Raw genomic sequence first — 21,215 nt, 5'->3', positions numbered from 1 at the left:
TATGTACCTAAACATACCTAGATATTTATACTGACAGCTTTGGGAATATGTGAACCCCACTGGAATTTTTTAAAAACATTAATATTTAATAAAACAAGTCTCTGTAGGATGATATTATTTTAAGTTCATGGCGCTAGAGGTGGTGGTTGAATCACATGTGAACGTGGAAAGTAGACAAAATTATGCAATAGCAATTGCCATGATACCATAGAAAACTGACAAAATATGGGTGTTTAATCCAGAGAGTGCCCATAGCTTCAGGTTTCAATTCAAATGTTTCCAATGCCAATCAAAACTGCTAAGGGGATTTTTACTTGGCAAATAAGACCTTGACAGATCCCTTAACGCAATGCTACACATTTTATGTATTCAATTATTTTAGCAATGCACAGATAATCAGAAACCCAAGAACACAGCTGCACACTTTGTGGAAAGGAGAGAGCGTTTACAAGGGTAGGAAGCCTGGCGTCCGGGCACGTGGTCACAGAAATGACGGCTGCTGGGGTGTGGGGTGGGGTCAGGTTTGGAATGGGGAGAGTGGTGAGTAGAAATAAAAAAGTGGAGAGAAGGCTCAGATCCAGAGATAGAAGAGGAAGAGCTGGAAGCTAAACAAGGAGAGTGGAGAAAAATAAGGAATCATAAAAGAAAAGGTAAAAAAACAGGAAAAAATGTAACAGAAATGAACACAATGAACCCATTACAGGACATCAGATGCTTGCAATGCTTCACAATGATTACATCAAGTCTTCCGTAATATTGTCTGGTTACAAAAGAGTTCAAATTCCCCAATGAATACCAAAATGACAACTGTAAAACAAACAACTACTCTAGAGAGTCTGACCGATTCATCCCATATATTTGTACTTATTTATTATTCTTTTAATTGGTTTTTCTGTTGGCAGGTATAATACGCTACTATAGTATGCAATACACGTTGCACTTTTTTGTACTACAATGCAGAATAGCTTAAGTCACTTGTTGGGAATAGCACTTTTCTTAGCCTTGGTGTCAGACTGTACTTCATTCAGATACTTCTTTTTGATAGGTATATATTTTTTATTTTGAACATCAATATCTGTTTTTGGTTTTCGATAATGAAACAGATGGCTGGGCCAGAAATAAAAAAAATCTTCTTGTGTTATTGCTACAGATTTACATTTTAAATTATGCATTACTGTTTTTTTTTAAATCCATATTTTACCCCTGGATTTACAAATATATTTGCAATTTCTATGACTGCTTCTCACCTGTTTCTGGGTCACTAAAGTCAGGCAGTGTCATGTTGTTAATTTGTCTTCGGTCTGCCATAGCTCTATCTAATAGACTGCTGCCACGTCCAGAATCACTGAAAATATACACAGTGGATGACACTTCTTATACACTACACACAGAACAATGCAGCATTTGGGTATTACACACTTTACATGACTGACAGGTATTGATTAAGGCGTGAAGTCCTAAAATTTCAATATTCTGTAAAAATATCAACCTGTACAAAACTGATCAAGGTGATCTAATCTCACATTCCTTGTTTAGATCTGGCAACTTTCTGACAGAACAGCAGCCCCTCCATTGGCATTTCCATTCACTGAGATGTAGTGCACTCTCAGGAGCACAGCTTAGTGCCGAGAAGGGTTCATGATACCTCTGCAGTGGAATTAATTCCCTTTTCGAATGAAGCTTTAGGTGAAAGAGGTGCCAATCTGATTCTGCAAGACAGCAACCTTTTTAACAAGACTGCGCCAACGTCCATTAAAAAAAACATGCTGTGATGCCATCAGGCAAATCGCTAGAGGGAAGGTGAAGAGCCTTTAAAAGGTATAAGAGCACTCCTATTTCTTTGTCTGGGTATATCTGTGTGAAAAAGCCATCAATAAGAAACTCGATGTGTTGATTGAGTCCACAGAGAAAACAAAGCACACTGAACTGCTAAAGCACCAATAATTGTTTTAATGGTTTAAATAATCTTTTAATAAAATATATATATAGTTTAACAAAACTAATTAGAAAGTGAAATGCACTGCAACATGCCACAGAATACCATGAAGCAGGAATAAATTGTCTATTTCCAAAATGCAAAGAAAGCCACATGGCTGATTTCTAATTTTACTCACCACACAAATACTGCAGCGGATTCACAATATTGATATTTTTAATTGGTTTCTTTTAAGGTTCTAAACGATCAAGTATGCTGAATTGTCTTTGGCTTTAATTAGAAGGTTGTTGGTTTCATTCCTTCCTGATTATTTGTCATCTCATACATTTCTTAAATGAAGGGATTAACAGTTGCCCAGATCAACCGTCTATAGACTCTGTTTCACTGTTTAAAAGTGATTTACAGTACCTTACTATCTACATATGTTATTAATGAGGTCTAACCAGAGTTCAATATTTGCTGCTCAAAGCTGTGTCCAAAATTGATTTATAAGAGATGTTAATAATAAAAATCAATACACCCTTTAGCTGCTTTAGTGACTCAACAAACCACTGTAGATTTATGTCATGAAGCTGCAAGTTTAAATCCATAGCTCTGGCACAAGACATGGGATTTGAGCTCGCCCTAAAGAGGGAGCCATTCCAGACAGTGTAGCAGACTCAGTCAATGAATATATAAATTCTAATAGAATGTTTTAACACTAGAGTTTAGAATGTTCTGTACACTTCAGAAGACTAGTGCTATTCTGGCCCTGGGGAGTGCAGGCTTTGGTTTCTGCCACTATACTGTACCTGGGGTTGGTGAGATTGTAGCAGGATTTCCAGATCTGCAGCATATGTTTACAAGTTAGCAGTGCTTCATCGGGACCCTTGCAGACTGCTTCCAATTTCACTTTCGTAAATAGCAATCTATGATAAAAGGGAAAAAAGCATGCATTTAGAGAGCACACACAAAAAAATATTAATTTACAGAATTGAGATGAAAAGGAAAACTTTTTTTTCAGAACAAGTTTTCTTTTAGATTTTTCCCTCCACACAACAAATAAATTGTAATAAATTTGCCAGGAAGACAATGGTGATAATGTAATCCAGGAAATAGTTGGATTTATGATGAAGGATTATGACATTTCCTAGACTGATTTAACTAATTCGATTTCCTTCTAAGCCTGCCAAATAAACATACATAAAATGTTCTGGATATTCGCTCAGTGCCATTTCAATGATGTTGAGGGCGTCGTGGTAGTGCTTCTGCGCCGATAGTAAAAGGGCCAAGAGATGTAAGGAGTGCACGTCATCTCCCTGGAGCTGGAGCGCTTGGCGGACACAGCCTACAGCTTCTGGAATCTGAAAATGGGAATTCAAATTTGAAATCTTTAACATGATACTTGTGTTTCTTATATCAATCTTACTAAAAACAAGCAACCGTATGATGCCATAATAATCTACTGGTAAACTTGTTACAGTGTTTTATAGTTTAACAATATTCTAACTTTGAGGAACAAACCTCTCTCAACCATGTGTTGTAATGGGACTCATGACTGAAGGTATTCCACAGGATCAGGGACCTCCATCCCTAATACCATGGTTCAAGAGTCTGTTCAAATCCACAAGGTAATTATAAACCCATTACTGGTATATTCGGTTAAATTCATAACACACTTAGCAAAATTTTAAATCTCTCCCACCCACTGCTCCTAGGATTACATTTTAACCAAAAACAAAACAAAGAGGATTGTGTGGCTTGGAAAATGAAGGAGTCAGCATCAACACAGCTGGTTACACTATAGGAAGGCTGTAACTGATCTGCCTTTCCCCAGGTGCCCAGTTTAAATATGACTTTATAGCCAATGTGTGGATAAGGGTACATACAGGATATAGGGATACAACTCATAGCGTCCGTCATGCAGTTAACAGTTGTTGGTATTTCATAAGAACATCGGTTCTAGCTGTAGTGGAACAAATTGTTAAACAATGTTATAAAACAAGAGCCTGTAATGCGATCACTTCTCATCAGCCGAATATGTGTGATTCAATTTCAGGCTCTGTATACTTCTGGGGTAAACTGATCACACCTTTTAGCTAAGACGTCAGCAATCATGAGTTTTCCAAGAAAACAGAAAGGTCAGGCTTAAAACAGGTAAATGAGATGGAAGATAAAAATTTTAAAGTAAGGTATTCCAGTGTTCTTTAAAGAGCAACTGGGATTTAGTTTTACCGACAGATAAGCAGATCAGTATATCTCACCACACAGTATATTGTATTTCTATACATTTACACAGTACAATTCCCTTTATATGTCTCACACAAAGCCAAAGCTCATGGCACAGCATTTTCAAAGTATAATACTGTAAACTGCTGCATCATTTGGTTTACCTCACCATTAATTTTAATATCACTTGACAATTTCAATGACTCAATCAACTGTCATGTGGCATTTTCTAAACTGAGCACTTTGCAAAACATTTACTTACTGTAGTTAAAGTGTCCGTAGTATTATATCTGAGAATGTACAGTGCATATCAATGAAGATGAAACTATGGTGTCATAACAGTCAACAGGGGCTAAAACACTTTACGAGGAGGACAAACCAGCAAGCAATTAATTCCTGTTTACAGAAACACATTGGTTCATTTATTTGAGACCTACAACACAGAACAGAAATCCAGAAGATATTTTGACAACTACTGGACTGTATATTACATACTTTCTGAACTTACAACTGGTCTGGTTTTACCAAGAATGTTTCAGTCTTTTACTCATTTGATAATGACGATGGTAATTGTTAATAAATAACAACAACACATATTTCACACACTTACCTGTCTGGATACAGCATGCTGCAAGGCCAGGTAAAATGCAGCAAGATGATCCGTTGGAGACAAACTTTGGGCCCTAAAAATATTAACAATATGATTTTTAAATCAATTCTGAAAGGATTTTGTTATGAATTGAAACCAACCAATCTAATCAAATGAATGGTTGTAGACCACCCCCATAATAGTTTCTTGATTATTTTTTGTAATGTATACTATTTCGAGAAATGCTTTGCTGCAGTCTGTACTGCATCAGATGCTCGGTATCCTAACCCAATCATACCAGGCAGTGCAGGACTGTAGAGACATGGTTTGGCAGAAAGCAATGCGAAATGCAATAAGAGAGCAGCTCACAGGTATCCTCTGTGCACCAAGAAATATTTCAAATCAACAAGCACCAGCTAAATTAAATCCCATATTAGAGCTGAAGGGTACCAACACTGCAGACTGGGTTCCTTCTTACTAAATGGTCATGAAAGATTAAACATGGGAAAAGCATTAGGAAATCAAATATCTTGTTATAAGAAATTAAACTGTAATTAAACTATAAATAATTACACAAAGAACTCTTCGGACAACCATTTTGACTGAATTCACAAACTCCTGCAAGAAGTTCTGTAAACCCTTTCCAGTTTCCAATGTATCATGGGTCACTTGTTAGAGCTCCAATTACGACTACCTCACGTATTTCTGAAAAGGAGACTTCAATTTAACCTTTTACAATTTAGTGTGATAAGCCTGTACAGTATAACAGAACAAGGGTTAATAACCTTTACCTTACAAAATTGTAAGAGTATTAATACAGGTGCATGATAATATAATATATCGATATATGAGATTATTAACTTTACAACTAAAATCTAAAATAAGTCCAACGTCAGTAAGACAGATATATTAGAAATACAATACAGCCGTCTTTACCTAATCCTACAGTAAATTAATAAAAAATAATATTTTTATATATATATATATATACATAAAATGTGTCAATAAGTTGGTCCACTTGGTTCTTTGTATTACTTACAACACCACTTTAGACACAACTGTCTACATTTTCTTTTAGTGCACCATTTTTTAATTCAAGAAACCAATGACAGCTAAGGGCATTACAAATGTATATATCTTAGGAATGTGGCACTTTGTACATCTGCAGTTAATGTTAAATTCATGTCCAAATGGGAGATACAAATTAGAACAGCTATTCACCTTTGAAAAGCACCAAGAGCTTTCCGCTGATATTCTTCCTGTACTCCCCGCAACGATGCTGCAAAAACAAAACACAAAACACCGCCAAATATTGACTCACATTCAAGTTCAGCTTTTGTCACTTACAAGATATCTTTATTACCGTATGAATGTAAATAAATGACCTCCTGTTGTGCTTTCAACAAAAATATGCATCCTAAAAGTTATTCATATCCAGCTGACACATATAATTGTCTCCAATTACACCACAAAAGAACTCACTCACCATCAGTGGCTTTTAGGCTGTACACAAGTCCAATGGCTAAGCAACCTTTGGCTCTGAACTCCGATGCCTTTTCCCCCATATCAATCACCATTTTGGCAAACCGCTCTCCTTCTTCCAACTTTAAAAAACAAACAAAAACAATTATATATGTTAACAAGATCAAAAATCCACCATGTCTACAGATGTTAAGGTTACCTGCAATTGCAAGATGTATGCTTAAGTAAGAATTGAGAATAGGTCACCATAGTAATTATCTGTTGTGCAATTTACAGTATACCAAAAGTATGCATTTCCGGTTGACCAATTTTTTTAAATCCACATTTATTAACCTGTATCGATTTAAAATAAAAACCTAAGTTCTGTGGTATTCATTAAATGTAACAAATATACTGTAGATCTTTTTAGAATGTATCAAATTGACAATATTATATATTTGTAGCTTGTAAGCAACACATCAGATGAAATCCGTTAAAATCTCTGACAGAGACAGAATAATTCTTGGTGATCTCCCTCTAAACCTGTGAGGGCGTTGTGTAAAGGGAACAGAGTGCCCTGGACTGGATGGCCAGACAATTCATTCCCAGGGTTAGACGGAATCAGCCATCTAGAAAAGGGGCGGAGCTGCGGTACACTAAATCATCGACCTGGCAGCAGCAGATTGGAAGAGCGGTTACAATCGTTAACCAAGGGGGCGTGATTGAAATACCGGCACTATTATTTCGGGACCAACCCATGGATTAAACGGAGCAATACCCAACGCTGTGTATTGCCTGTTATCATTATTGTTTACTGTTGTCATCAGCTTGGATTACAAATAAAACCATTATTTCACCAGTAACATTGTTACTGTCATTTTCTTTAGCACTGCATCACCTCTACACCTGCGCACTGCAAACCACTTTGCCACACTTACCCAGTGCAATGTTCCAATACATAACTTGACAGCGAGAAGTGGAATAGTTGGGTCATCTGGTTTCAGGCGAATGCACTCCTTCAGGACTTTCACAGCACGTGCCGACTTGAAACAACACAGAAGTGAAACACATATGAATCCAATAAAGTCCAGAAAGATTTTTCCTTTTATTTTCAAATAAAGCATAAGGATTAATAAATAATAACTGGCTTTTCTTTTACAGAGATCATTTTTTAAATTTTTTATAAATGGTTGGTGGAAGCACCCTCCAACCAAGTTCAAGTAGAAACGGTCGCCTGTTATATATCATGGGCATTTCCCTTCTACAAGCACAATTCACAGATATTTATTACAAAAATGATTACTCTATAAAAGATATAGCTGAAGTATGTTTAGGTGATGTTATAGAGGGAGTTATGTACTTGTGCACATTAATACCATTCAAACATTTTACCTTTCCTGCAGCCATCAGGGACAAAGCAAACTGGTACCAAAGGTGAAACTCCTCAAATGCAAACTTCATTGCTCTCTCCAGACACTATAAAACAATAAAAGAAAGATACTGCTGTAATAGGTTCCCAGTCACCACACACATCTTTACATCGACTCTCCTACAAGAATTATCTCAACCGTTTTAAGAAGTTACTTCTGAAATAAAATACAAACAGAATCTTTAAAAAGTAGCCTAGGTAGAAGTATGAGTTCTGTAAAGCTGATTACATAAATGTAATTTACTTTATTTGTCAAAGTTGATTAACTGATAACATCATCTGCTAGCAGGGGAAATGAACAAGAGATCATTTAATATTCACTGGTTTATTGGAAACATTGCTCAAACTATGATTTAATAAAAAAAGATCAATAAATAACAGAATAAGAACTAATGAAAATATTAGGGTTTAACTGAAAGTTAAAATTAAAAATGTGCTTAAGATTACCGACAATGTTCCATGATGTTGTATCTATGAAGAGAGCTCCAAGGGTAGCATTTCTACCTAGGGTTGTATTTTTCACATGAATCTGGGGTTATACAAAGTTTTTGCTATGCACAGCTTATTGGGAAAAGCTTATTGGGTGGAGCTAACATTAACCCCAAAAACAAAATCTCTCAAAAAGTCCAGATTGATAAACTTTAGGAAGCTACGGACATTTCAACAAGTTGGTATCTATTTAAAGGTATAATATAGCACAGAATTTATCCACACAATTCTATGCAAGGATATTCAAAAGCAGCTTTCTCTGAGCAGATAATGACTAGATCCTAAAAAAAAGGCCTGCATTGTCCTAACATTTTTTGTTTTAATGTGCTTTTTTAAAAAGTAATAAACTTCAAAGTGTACTCTATCTATCTATCTATCTATCTATAAAATATATATATAATATATATATATATATATATATATATATATATATATATATATATATATATATATATATATACACACACACACACACACACACACACACACACACACACACAGACACACATATATATATATAAAAAATATCTGTTTCTATTAGTTACTGCAAGGGACAGAAAATATGAATGCAACTGATGCACTGTACTGTGTCTTTTAAAAAATCCTGAAAAATCCTGCAAGGCATACCTTTACTGTACAGCATCTTCCCTTCACCTTCTAGGACCAAGCACTTAACAGAATTAAAGTAAATTAAAGATTTCCAATATTTGAACAGAACAATTAAACAGAAAAAAATCTAAAGCAAAAAATCAAAAACCTCTGCCCAACACAACTAAAAAAACACTCCTATAAAGAATTACCTCAGACAGCATTTCATATTGTCCTCTTCTACCAAGTGCGATTGTTAGTAGATCATACACTATAGATGCACTTTGTAAACTAATAATACGATCATTGTTGTGTTCAGGAATTCTGCTTAGCACAGCATCTCTGTTTGCCTGGGAGCAAATGGGATGAAAAACACATCAATTGAATGCATCTTTTCTAGCACACACATTAAAAGTACGGTCACTAAGAATTGGAGTGGCTAATTTATTCTTCTCTAGTAGTCGAACACAGTAATGTAGCCTGTTGTACCTCTAGGTGGGAACGTTTTCTTTTTTTTTTTTTAAATGATGGTGTGTCTGCTCCAATTAACAGAGGTTAAAACAGTGGGGATAACTATATATAAATGTTGGCAAATAAAAAAATAAAAAAAATAGTTAAAGAGTTTTTCGAGTGTGCCAATCAAAATATGTCATCCTACCATTGATTCACTAATTAGTAGCAGTAACAAGGCTTCTTCTGTGTTTTCCTGAGGACAGAATATGCTGCAATTAAAAAAAGAAAAGAACCACCATTGGTATTTTTAACCGAATTGAGATGTCGGCCTGGTATTTACATGTTTGCTAATCACATAGATTTATTTTCATTTTTGAATTATCGACAATTGATTTTCTTAGCATTCATTTCTAACGAGATAAAAAATATTTTTTTGTGGGTGATTTCCAGTAATAAACCCAATACTGAGCATTCCCTTAATATCTTCTGTTTCAGTACAAATAAATGTGCCAACTTTCCACAGAAATGTCAAATCTGCCTGAAGCAGATTAAGAGATAGGTATCATGGGAAATATCTTTTTACTCAAATTGCTTTACAGAGCCTCTGCTAAACCTTCTAAGAAAAGCCAAAGTATCAGATGACGCTTCATCTTAGGAATTTCGTTGGCACAAACTCTTTAGAGCTACTCGATTGTATCATGCATAAATAGGAGACCCAACACAAGGCATCAAAGATGGAGATTGCCTTTTAAAGCCTTCAGGATGTGTAACAGAAGATTGGCACAAGTTGTCGTCAAAACGATGGAGGAGCTCTGAGAGCATGTCTTTATGTTTGTAAAGACTGATCAACTAAAAGCAAGGCACAACATTCAAAATAGAGCTGTACAAGAACTTACTTTTCTCCGGCATACACCTTTGGCCTTCTGCTGAGGGCGTAGTCCTCAGAGTTGGATGCCTGTCGGAGAGGGTCATCCAAGGGTGACTGATGTGGAGGGTCCTGCAGCGGGTTCCAATAGCTCTGTTCACACATTCCTCTTAACAAGATCTCAGCTAACTGCCTAGCGATCGTCTGAGGGAAAAACACATGAGGACTTGCCAGAACAGGTGCAATATTTATATTTTCCTGCGTGGCTTTATATATGATGTTAAGCACAGTAGCATTCACTTTAAAAGTGATTTTGAATTTTTAAAACCATCACATCTCTCATATTAACATGCACATTCAAAATTAATTGAAAAAACAAAATAAGGATAACTGTAGAGTAATTTCATTAAATATATAGGACTAGCTGTATCTCCCCCTCCGCTCCCCTGCCTCCAGAGCCTGCTTGTTCTCCATCCTTGCCCCTCAGTGGTGGAATGACCTACCCACAAATATCAGGACTGCTCAGTCCCTGACCACCTTCCTGCGCCTCCTCAATACACACCTGTTCAGATAACATCTGTAAACATCACAACTCTCGACCATACTGGGCTATGACAGCCAACTGTACTTGTACTGAACTGCTCCATACCTTGCTGCATTCAACTACTGCTCCAAACCTTGCTGCATTCAACTACTGCTCCAAACCTTGCTGCATTCAACTACTGCTCCTAACTAGAACTGCTTACTGTATCTTGTATTTGATTTTACTCTTATAGGTAACCATACTCATGTTTTTTGTAATTGCTCTTATTTGAAATAATTCTCATCCATAAATCATACTTACTATGTGTTCTTACTGGACTTTACTCATACAAGCAAATATTTACTATAAGTTTTAACTACTCTTAGTCAAACTCATTCTTACTTCTAATTTACGGTATTCTTTATTTTGCTCTTACTTGAATTTGATCTTATTGTGCCTTCATAACTGCTCTTATCTGTATTATGATATTCTGTAATGTGATATTTTGTGTGTTAACTTGTACTGTGATATTTTGTAAGAATTGTAAGTCTGAATAAGGGCGTCAGCCAAGAAATAAATAATTATATATAATTCCAACATTTAAACAGAACAATTAAACAGAAAAAAATCTAATCAATAACCCAACACAACTAAAAAACACACTCATTCATTGGCACTTCAAATGTATTCTTACGATATAAAAAAAGGCATTGTAAACCTACATAATGCACAACTGGTATATGCCTTTAACAATGTTGTACCAGTTTATATAAATATTCAGACATAAGGCCTCTCCAGCCAATTACGTCAGTGTTCAATTAAACACTGTTTTGCAGCTTACCATTCTCAAGTTCTGGGTTGTTCTTGTTTCAATTGCTCTCAGGATCTCTCTAAACCTTCCAACCCCTCTTGTCAAGTTTCTGTTGTTCAGGATAAAAACACACACATTTGTTTTCTCATAAATGAGGGAATACAAAATAAAAATCTTGCCATTAAAAGCACTAACACAATTCCAGTGACTGTGTTTCTCTGAACAATTTCAATAGAAATGATCAGTCTGTCTAAAACTGTTAGCCCCTCCACATGATACAGAAATGCATTTCCCTCAAATTAAACTTATTTCTCTCACAGAAAACTGGCAGCTGAAACCATGGAAACAGGCAACCGAAGCACTACTGTACTAGTTATTTATAAGACAGAATTTGTATTTACAGCCACAATAAAAGTATACCTTCACTGCAGTATAAATTATTTCAGTATGGGTCGGTATATGATCTCAGCTAATCATTCCAATCGTATTTTGAAAAAAAAAAAAAAAAAAAAAAGGAGTAACACTTATCCTCCACCCCAGCTGTAAATACAAAATTAGAGCTACAGTCTCATAAAAAAGTACATCACATGACATATATCCACAGAGGAAAAATAAAAGGGTGGGCGATACCAAATGCAAGCTTTTGGAGTCTGAAAGAGGCTACAGACAAATGTTCTGTGTTGCAGGGACCTACGGCAAATCAACTGTGTTTACAACCATTGCCGTCGTAAATCATACATTTATTTTAGATGATGGGGATTTTAAAGAGACTGCAATAGTGTTTTAAAAGCTGGTCTTAAAAAAACTAAAAATAGTACTATATCCATAGTGCATTAACAAAAATGAGTGTTACTGTGTAACCATACTACCCTTACAGACAATAAACTCTTCATATTGACAAACTAGTGCAATGAGATGGTGCATGCTTTTTTTATAATAGTGTGATTTTGCTACGAAGTAAAAGCATTGCTACTACATTACATTACTGTACTTAGAAATTGCTCACATCTGAGTTTTGCGTTCTTTTTGTAGTTTTTGCCCTGTATCATACCATTATCTTAACACTCATTTATTAGAAGTTATTTATGCAAGCAGATCGTTCGCAGGTACGATTGGTGAGATACGTAATTCAATTCTGAGCTTGTTAAATTAGTAGCACCCAGGCAAGATGCAAACAGAACACGGAGGTCTCGGATCAAAGTGTCGCCATGTTTCCCATAGAGCCAATGCAAAAGCCAGGTTACCTAGGCATGAGAATTAATAACAGCAGCAGCAGCACAGAAAATGATACTGAAGCTAATAAAGAAAGCAAAACTGATTCTAAAACCTTAAGGCATTCACCTTTAATAATACTTCCACTTCCATTGAAGGTCTGGGAAGTCTTTCAGTTACATGTGGTATATTAATAAGGCTACATTGAAGATAAACAACACTAAATGAAAAACACACTTAAAAGGACTAATTTGCTATTGATCAGACCCTCAATGCATCAAAATGAATGGATCTCATTAAAAGCCAATGACTACAGTTTCAAAACAGTACACTACAGAGTCCATCACCATTTCATTATCCTGTATTACTCTGAGCAGTCACTTATGTAATCAAGTTTACATAAGAATTACATTTACTTAGTGAAACTGTCAGGGCTGCATGCTTCTCATATGGAAATATTGAATGGAACAATTTCAAGTTAAAGGAGCCCCCCCCCCCTATTTTGGAAATATTTCAAGAAATAAAGACTCTTAGTCTCTGGGTATTTTTCATATTAATAATAGCAAAACTGGGAAAAGCGCCTTTAAACTGGGTTCCAATTTCCTAGACTAGATACTATGCCTTTTTTATAAAATGCATAGATAGGTACATACTGCTTATCTTCATAAAAAGTAAGCCTGGAATACAATGTTAAGAGAGATGACAATAAAATAACAAAATACATAATTTCAACACATTTTTATTGCTGTAATCTCATTAAAAATATAAATAATTTTGGGGCACTGCTAAAAGGCTGTTTATGTTTTTTGTCAAACACCTTTAGCTACATATATTGTATAATATATATTTTACAAGATAATTTATTTTTGATCTTTTTCAACAACATGGTTCCTTACTGAGGATATTATGGATTCTAAATGTGCCACTCTAATTGCTTCTAAACCCTCTTTTATCTTTTAGATAAAAGGATTTCTCGGAGAGCACTGTATCTACAGGCCTTTTCTTACCCATTTTTGAAGTAAATGACGTGTGCTCTTTGAAGCCCTGTTTCCAGGAAAAATCCCAGTTCCTGCTCATGGGAGATTGGGCCTGGCTTGGGACTCCTGTTCTGCATCCCACTGCTCAGGGCCTAAAAAGAAATCAGATGATTTAAAAACTGCATTAAAAAGATTGGTCTATGAAAGCATCTGTATTTAACATTGCTTCAAGGAAAAACACACTGATCTTCAGGCAAAACAGCTGCATTTTTCCACAGGTGCAGCCAGTGGCAATTTATGAACCAGCTGTTATGAATTCCTGCAGCAAGCATCACACAGATCCTCCATTTGCCAATTACTTATTTCATAACAGTAACACCCTATTTAATGACTGAGAACAATGTGAAAATGACCTACTAGAAAAAAAAAAAACAGTATCTCGCTCAGGGTAAACGTGTTTCTTCTTGCACTGAGGTAATTACAGAAAAAAGGTTTCCAGAAATTACAACATATTTTTAGGGGTGTGCCTCATTATACCACATGTTCCTAAATTACTTTGAGTTATGCTCAAAGTACACTGGAACCAACTGCTAATGAACCAAAAGAAAGTATAAAGAAATCAGCCCTACCTTCTCCACTTCCTGCAGGTACAGCAGTGCGATGTCGCCTGATTTCTCATAGCAAGTAATAATTTCCTGTTCACAACCAGTGTGTCGATTACTGACCGGGGATGCCACTGGCACTTTTTCAAGGCACAAACCTGCAAACAAAAAAGAAAAACAATTAGAAATCTGTTGCATTATCACAAATGCCAAAACAAGCCTGTTCCTCTTCAGGTTGAATTAGCTGAGGCCCGAGACAATTCTTACGTTGTCGTGCACATCATCCACTAGTATTTAAAAAAGTCTAGCTGGTTTGCTGGCTGCCAAGTGTAGGTGAAAGCCTACTTTAGGTGGTTTTTCTGTATTTTATCAATACAATAAGCATCAGTGTAAAACTAGGTCATTAATAAAAACTTAAGGCAGTTTTTAAAAGGCCTCCTGTTGACATGGTAAATGTGAGCAAACACTCTAGCCTTTAAAGGAGCATGCTGAAATGTAAATGTTACACCATTTGACAGCAAAAGAAGACAAAATCTATGGTGTTGTAACCATCGTTTTAGAAGGTACATAAGGACCTTTTTATTTTACATGTTCCCATGTGTTGCTATAACTACTATGTAAGGTGGGTGTACTGTTTATTTATTTTTTACATTGATCAAAAATAAATAAATAATTAACACAACACACACACCTTAAGTAAACAGTTGTAGCAACACATAGGAACATGTAACACAATAAAATAAAAATGTCCTTCTGTGGCCTTTAAAAGAAACATTACAAGACCACCATATCTCAATATGGCAATCTGCTGCAAATAACAACACCTACACAAACCAAGCCCAGTGAAAAGATCACATTCTGGGCTTAAACACAGGGTTTCAAAAAATCTGATCTTACACAAAATCAAAACTGTTGAAAACGGAAATTAGGTTAGCAGGTAAATGCAAACGAATACTGCACCGACAGCAGAGGCAGTAAAAAAGCTATTTTTTTAAATTAAAATGTTGATATCTGGTGCAACAGCTGCAATCTGACAGCCGTAATGAAGAAATGAACCAAAATGGGTTTTAATAAAACACCTGTTCTGTCTAGGATCTATATGGGTAAACAATAAAAATAGAATTATTTCACTGCGTGAGTAAAAGGGGGCTCCTTGAGACTGCAATACCATGAAGCATATTTAACAGCGATTTCATCAGCCAGCACTTAAATTGACGATCCATTTACTGGCAGCATATTAGAAATACAGTTCATATCTGCAGAACATGTCACATGGGAGGTATATTCATATTAAACACTGTAATGGTTTGTTCAATCCTACTGGCACGAATAAAATATATATTTATATATACTCTTTGTTCACTAGCAGAAGGAAGACAGGTTCCTGCACAGGTGCACTGTGAACAGCTATCTACATTGTATCTGATCAGCTTTCTTTTAGTAACATGACAAAGTGAAAGTTTCAACTCCACAACAATCTACAGAGGAGTACAACTCACCCCAAATTAGTGAAAGCTTCCAAGAGTAAATTCGTCAGGGTGCTTTGTCCTCTCTGGGCTACAGCTTGTCAGTGTGCAAGGGGTGAATTTCATTAGACAGATGAAGTTTCACTGACTAATTTGTCCCTTACGTCAAGGGCAGAAGGAACAGGAAAGTGAGAAAGGCAATGGGACTGGAAACCAGTAAAGGCTGGATTACTGATATTTTAAAAGCTAGAACTTGTAAAAAAAAAAAAAAAAAAAAAAAAACATGAAACCACAAACAAGTAAGATTTCATTTGAATTCTGGTGCTTGTAATTGGCATTAACATTAAGAATCTGTATTCCTGACACATCATTAATTCATAATTGAGTGGCACTTTCGCAGCCTAATAAGCTCCTGCATTACTTAAACAGACCTGACTAATCCCTTATCATTTACTTCATTAAATTTAAATAAGGGTAAACTGCACTATTATCAGTTTCACCTACCGTACAGGTCTATTTATAAACACATCAGATACACTGACTACACTGGTAACCCACATACTGTAAAGTGGACAAGCCCCATCTTTCACATTTCCTGCTGCTTTAGGAGAAAACACAGAAATGCTGCTTTATGACAAAAATATACTTCAAAGCAAGTGTGGTCAGGATTAGAAAATGAAGCCAGCAAACAACTAAAAAATAAATGACATAAAATGAATGAAACACACAAAATGTTTTTATCTTGAGAACAAACATCATCTATTCTGTATGCTTCCAAAACAGTCTGTTAATCCCACATCTATCCACACGCTATATTCAATTCTGTTAAGGAATACAGAACAAGCCTAGGGTTCCTGTAAAAACTTCAGCGCCACTGCCATCATCTGTCAGGAAGCTGTAACTACAATCAAGTCCCAGACCACTCTAGTGCAGAGTAGTTCAATTAATGATCCAGTATTTATATGGGAAATGCATTGCTAGAGTTAAACAGCTGCGGAAATGGACTTTTACAAATTGTTCCACATGATATTATGAAAAATATCAAGACCTTTTCAAGTTGTTTCCAGAAATATGTCATCCACTACAGTTGAACTAAAATTCAAGATTTTGTTTTAGTTTCACTTAAAAAATAAAGGGTGCAGGGGTTTAAATCCAGGATTTAAATCATAGGCGGCTATGCGGCCCAGTGGTTAAAGAAATGGGTTTGTAACCAGGAGGTCCCCGGTTCAAATCCTGGCTCAGCCACTAACTCATTGTGTGATCCTGAGCAAGTCACTTAACCTCCTTGTGCTCTGTCTTTTAGGTGACTCTGCAACTAATGCATAGTTCACACACCCTAGTCTAGTATCTTGTAAAGCACTTTGTGATGGTTGTCCACTATGAAAGGCACTATATAAAAGGCACTATTCTGTTGTATGTAAACCACTGTTATGTTTTCAGACATACTAATAAAACTGCATTGTCTCAAAAGGGTTGGGTCAGGGCAGCAGTGCAATAGAAAACTAAGCAAAAACACCAGCTGGACCAGAATGCAGCCAGAGACATACATGCTGCTATACGTGATCTGTACACTTCACTTCTCTAGCAGCCCTATTAAAACGTAGAGAAATATTTATTTAGATTTAATTAACCTCACCGATCCAGATTAACATCTGCACGTTTATGTAGGCATATTTGTTTATGAACACTTTTTACTGAGGCTAAAACTGAACTGTTCCTTACTTAGTGTATATAGGGGTGCTGTGATGAGGTCAGAAAAATGCAGCAGGTGAAGGAGAGTAAGCTAAGAAGCTAGCCCTAATGGCACTCACATTTTTTTGCAGAACAATTATTATACGTTCTGGTTTAATGAAAACATGTTGAAAGCCGCTTTCAACAGCTAGGCGAAAGATACTGTTAAGACATTTATCTTTGGCAACTTGATGCAATAATGGGGGGTATTTTGTAAAATAAAATTTCACAACAAATCTCCCAAAGAATTAAAATAACCAAAGGCATGTTTAGCTGGGTGTTAATTTATATTAATAATGTGTTAACTGAACAACGCTAGGCAACCAAAGACAGAAGTTCATAAATTTTATTTTATTTTTTATGACGTATCTTCAAATTCAAAATTTTAAAAGGCTATCTGCAACAAAAGAAATGTTCTCTTGCAGATGAGTCATTTGAGAATATTAGTGTTTCAATCCTAATAAATGGCTGGGGAGATCCACACTCATTTTAATGTTAATTGATGTAAATATGAATCATGATTCAGAGAAAACAGCTAAAATATCAATGGGCTCCATATTGTTATGTTTTTTTCCCCTGGACATAAAGAATTAAAACATAATGTGTTCCACTGACTTAAGTGTTTTTATTTATTCATTTATGTTTTAAATAAATCCTGTGCAGTTGAATTTATGTATATAGCCAGCAATGGAGATTTGCAAAAATGTAACTGCAGTATGTGCTAACCATCTGCTCAAGGTTCACATTAGGTTTCCAAAGGGGACATAACCTACAATAAATAACTCCACTCATTTGAGTTTAGCCTGTAGGCCACTAGTTAAGTTTTTCAAATATTTAATTGACTTCATGGTTAATAGAAAGCTGTGTTGTTTGCTTCATACAGTTCTCAGTTGAGTTTACTAATCAAAGGTACTGCGTATCGAGGCGCATGTCTCTACTGTGGTATCTCAGTGCCCATTACTCACCTTTTGTTGCGTATGCTTCAGCGATCATTGACAACCTATAAACAGGGATGCCAACCAGCTGCAGATCATCAAGGCCAACTTTGAAGTAATTGCTGAGAGCCTCCCTGTAACTGCCTTCCACATAGTTCAGCTTTGCCATTATTAAACTGGCCTCTTGCATGTATTCAGACTTTAAAGAGAGAAAAGAAAGAAAAGTAGTAATGTGTCAATTCTTTGTCATAAGTTCCACTTCTGTGCTAGTTAGCCCAAATAATGGGAATCACAGCCATAGGAAATAACCTGCAGAAGACTGTCAGAACAAAAACTACCCTGCCAACAGAAGTGACAAAGCTCTATCAAACTGTATGGCACACCAGAAACCTTGTCATATTTTCTAAAAACACATTTACGGTAATGTTAACTGCTATGGGTTTTGTAATGCCAGCTCAGTATAAGATATAAGGGACCTGCAGTGGCATTAAAAAAGAAAAAAAAAAGTAGAGAAGTGACTATCACAACCTATCACAGTAATAGCATGTCAAAGCAAAGGGGAAGTGTAATGTCAGCTTAAAACAGGCAGTATGCAGACTACACTGATCTCCAGTTGGGCACAGAGGATACCAAGTAGCCCAATGGCAACCTTAAAAAGTTAAAATATTGATTGCTTCAGAGATTTCAATTCCACATTGGTAGTCTCTCTGCCAACAAAATGTCTGACGCTAACCTTCTAATAAAAATCTGACATTCTTAAGACATTCAATAAAAGTCTTGATTTGTCAGTTGTCCAAATTCATTTCTGTGCTCTATAAGCACGATTTAACTTGCTTGATTAGCAGTCTTCACCAAGAAACCTCATAGCATTGTTTGTTCAAAGTGCACAAATTAATAGTTCATCAAGGTAATTATAACCTGTCACTAGAAAAACAGATAACTGGCATTCTGTAGGGCCCCTCTGAGGTTTGCCACTTCTAACAAGTTTGAAGGCAAAACTGTTCTAATCTAGTAAATAACTTGCTGTATAAGCAGTTATAGTTCACAGATATTTGGGTAAACTTCATGCAGAAGTGCTGGCAATAAAGGCAGTTGTATTAATTATAAGGGGAAAACAATATAGTTAAACCTTTGTCATCCTATCATGCAAATACAAGTGGATATGTTTTACCTTTAGATTTCCTCTGTCAAGAGCTGCTGTCAGGTGTTTCCTAACTTCCACCAGCTTTGGCTTGGCTCCACGAGGGCTCGCTCCCTGTTTGATAGGGTTCTCTTTGAGGTACTGCTGAAGCTTCGCTTCCCCCAACAATAGCTCAGCCAAATCATCTGCAAAGTGACTGTAAGTCCATTAATAATAAAGGTAGACCATTCCATCAATAAGCTTATGCTTTGGAAAAAGCAAACATGTCAGCAGCATATATCCCCAGCTGAATGATGTACTGTATATTGGAGATGATCAAGATACAGTACACAGTATGCATGTAAAAAGTAGGTGTGTAACCAGTGCTAAAGAATGTTCTTAACTAATATTATGATAGTTGGAACTCCAAGACTAATGCTATTTGGGGGTCTGTGAAGCCACCTGTAAGTGTGATGGACTGACAGCCAATAGCTATATCCCCACCACCAGGGAAATAGCATTGTACTTCTTGAAGTTCACAGGTCATTTCTTGCTCTTTAGTCTTAATGTCACATGCAGAGGTAAGGTATCCCCTTAAGTGACTGCAGTTAATTGGCCAGTTATATTTCTTACTCTACTTTTGGCTTTAAATAGAGATTCAGGGTATGTGGGATGTGAATTTCTATCTCATTAATAGTAAAGATGTAATTTATATTGTTAGATTTATGTAGTATTTAATAATGATCTTTCAGTGAAAAAAACTGCTGAACTGTGGAAATGTAGGGCGATGCTGGGAGAAATTCCAGGTTTCCTGCAGGACAGACAACACACTTCAGTGTATTACAGGGTTCAGGACAGGGTTTATTATTGCCATTTTATTTTAAAAAAAAAACCCGGATTTGACTGCCTTCAGACCAGGCACAATGCGTTATATTGACTAGCCAACTTTACCTCATTAATCTCTCTTCTAATTCCACCCCCCAAGTACTGTAAATTGACAATAACATGAACTGATTGACGGGTATCCAGACAAATCTTTATCGTGTATCATTTTAAAACAACGTTGTAACCAGCGATAAACTAAACAGAAAATATATATATATATATATATATATATATATATATATATATATATATATACACACACACACACACACACACACACACACACACTAAAATATGACAATTAACTGTAAACAAACTACAGCATTTATCTTGCTATAACCAACTATTTATCTTGCTATAACCAACTATTACAAACAACAGTTACATTTTGTGACAATTCACCTTCTGTCTAAATAGTCTCAGGCACTTACACTTATAACAAGAATCCCTCCAATTCATCCATCTACTTTGCAACGATTCTATCAGAAAACCCCCAGGCTTTTGGTTGCACAGCAGGCCCTCTATTAGAGATCATAATATATTTGCAGCTTCCTACCATTTGCGATTAGTTTGACAGACAGCTGTCTAATAAGCTCTGGGATTCTGTCCCATTGACCCTCACAACGGCAGCGCTCGATCTCTGTCTCCAGCCGTGACCCCGACTTCTTCGCTGTCATCTTCCCCAAAACCGAGTCCGGTGATAGGAAACCACAACAAACAGTAGGCAGCTTCTGCAGCAAGACAGAGCAGAAGAAAGGGAAATAGCGACATCTGGTGTAAAAACAAAATAAAATCTCATCCTCACGCCAGTGACTGGATACTGTACGCCTTTGAAATGATGGCTATAAATCTTTTTATTTTGACTATTAAATTGGGTTTGCTGAATTGAACAAAAGTTATATTGTAAATATTCAGGTACAAAGTTGTATTGCAAT

General features: G+C 36.1%; 1 protein-coding gene across 3 annotated transcripts in view; it reads right to left on the bottom strand.

The window, feature by feature from the left end:
* LOC121330025 (tetratricopeptide repeat protein 7B-like) overlaps nt 1–21,009 on the bottom strand; it is a 34,013-nt gene extending 13,004 nt beyond the window's left edge. For 2 of the 3 annotated variants that reach the window (XM_041276240.1, XM_041276241.1), the window contains exons 1-17: nt 20,837–21,009; nt 19,447–19,601; nt 18,306–18,474; nt 14,171–14,301; nt 13,572–13,693; nt 11,383–11,461; nt 10,050–10,222; nt 9,359–9,422; nt 8,913–9,050; nt 7,587–7,670; nt 7,133–7,237; nt 6,220–6,337; nt 5,955–6,012; nt 4,755–4,827; nt 3,119–3,279; nt 2,728–2,844; nt 1,248–1,345 (exon numbers count right to left, since the gene is read on the bottom strand). In XM_041276240.1, the coding sequence (XP_041132174.1) occupies nt 1,248–1,345; nt 2,728–2,844; nt 3,119–3,279; nt 4,755–4,827; nt 5,955–6,012; nt 6,220–6,337; nt 7,133–7,237; nt 7,587–7,670; nt 8,913–9,050; nt 9,359–9,422; nt 10,050–10,222; nt 11,383–11,461; nt 13,572–13,693; nt 14,171–14,301; nt 18,306–18,474; nt 19,447–19,601; nt 20,837–20,957 (1,966 nt within the window). In that variant the 5' untranslated portion in view covers nt 20,958–21,009. Of the gene's footprint in view, nt 1–449; nt 606–1,247; nt 1,346–2,727; nt 2,845–3,118; nt 3,280–4,754; nt 4,828–5,954; nt 6,013–6,219; nt 6,338–7,132; nt 7,238–7,586; nt 7,671–8,912; nt 9,051–9,358; nt 9,423–10,049; nt 10,223–11,382; nt 11,462–13,571; nt 13,694–14,170; nt 14,302–18,305; nt 18,475–19,446; nt 19,602–20,836 lie in introns of all 3 variants that reach the window. The other variant, XM_041276242.1, reaches the window with a different exon arrangement.
* Between the last annotated feature and the right edge of the window lie 206 nt (nt 21,010–21,215).

This window comes from Polyodon spathula, chromosome 17 (assembly GCF_017654505.1).
Source record: "Polyodon spathula isolate WHYD16114869_AA chromosome 17, ASM1765450v1, whole genome shotgun sequence".
Taxonomy (NCBI): Eukaryota; Metazoa; Chordata; class Actinopteri; order Acipenseriformes; family Polyodontidae; genus Polyodon; species Polyodon spathula.
The sequence above is the reverse complement of the archived record's forward strand: the minus strand, read 5'-3'. Positions and strand labels throughout refer to the sequence as shown.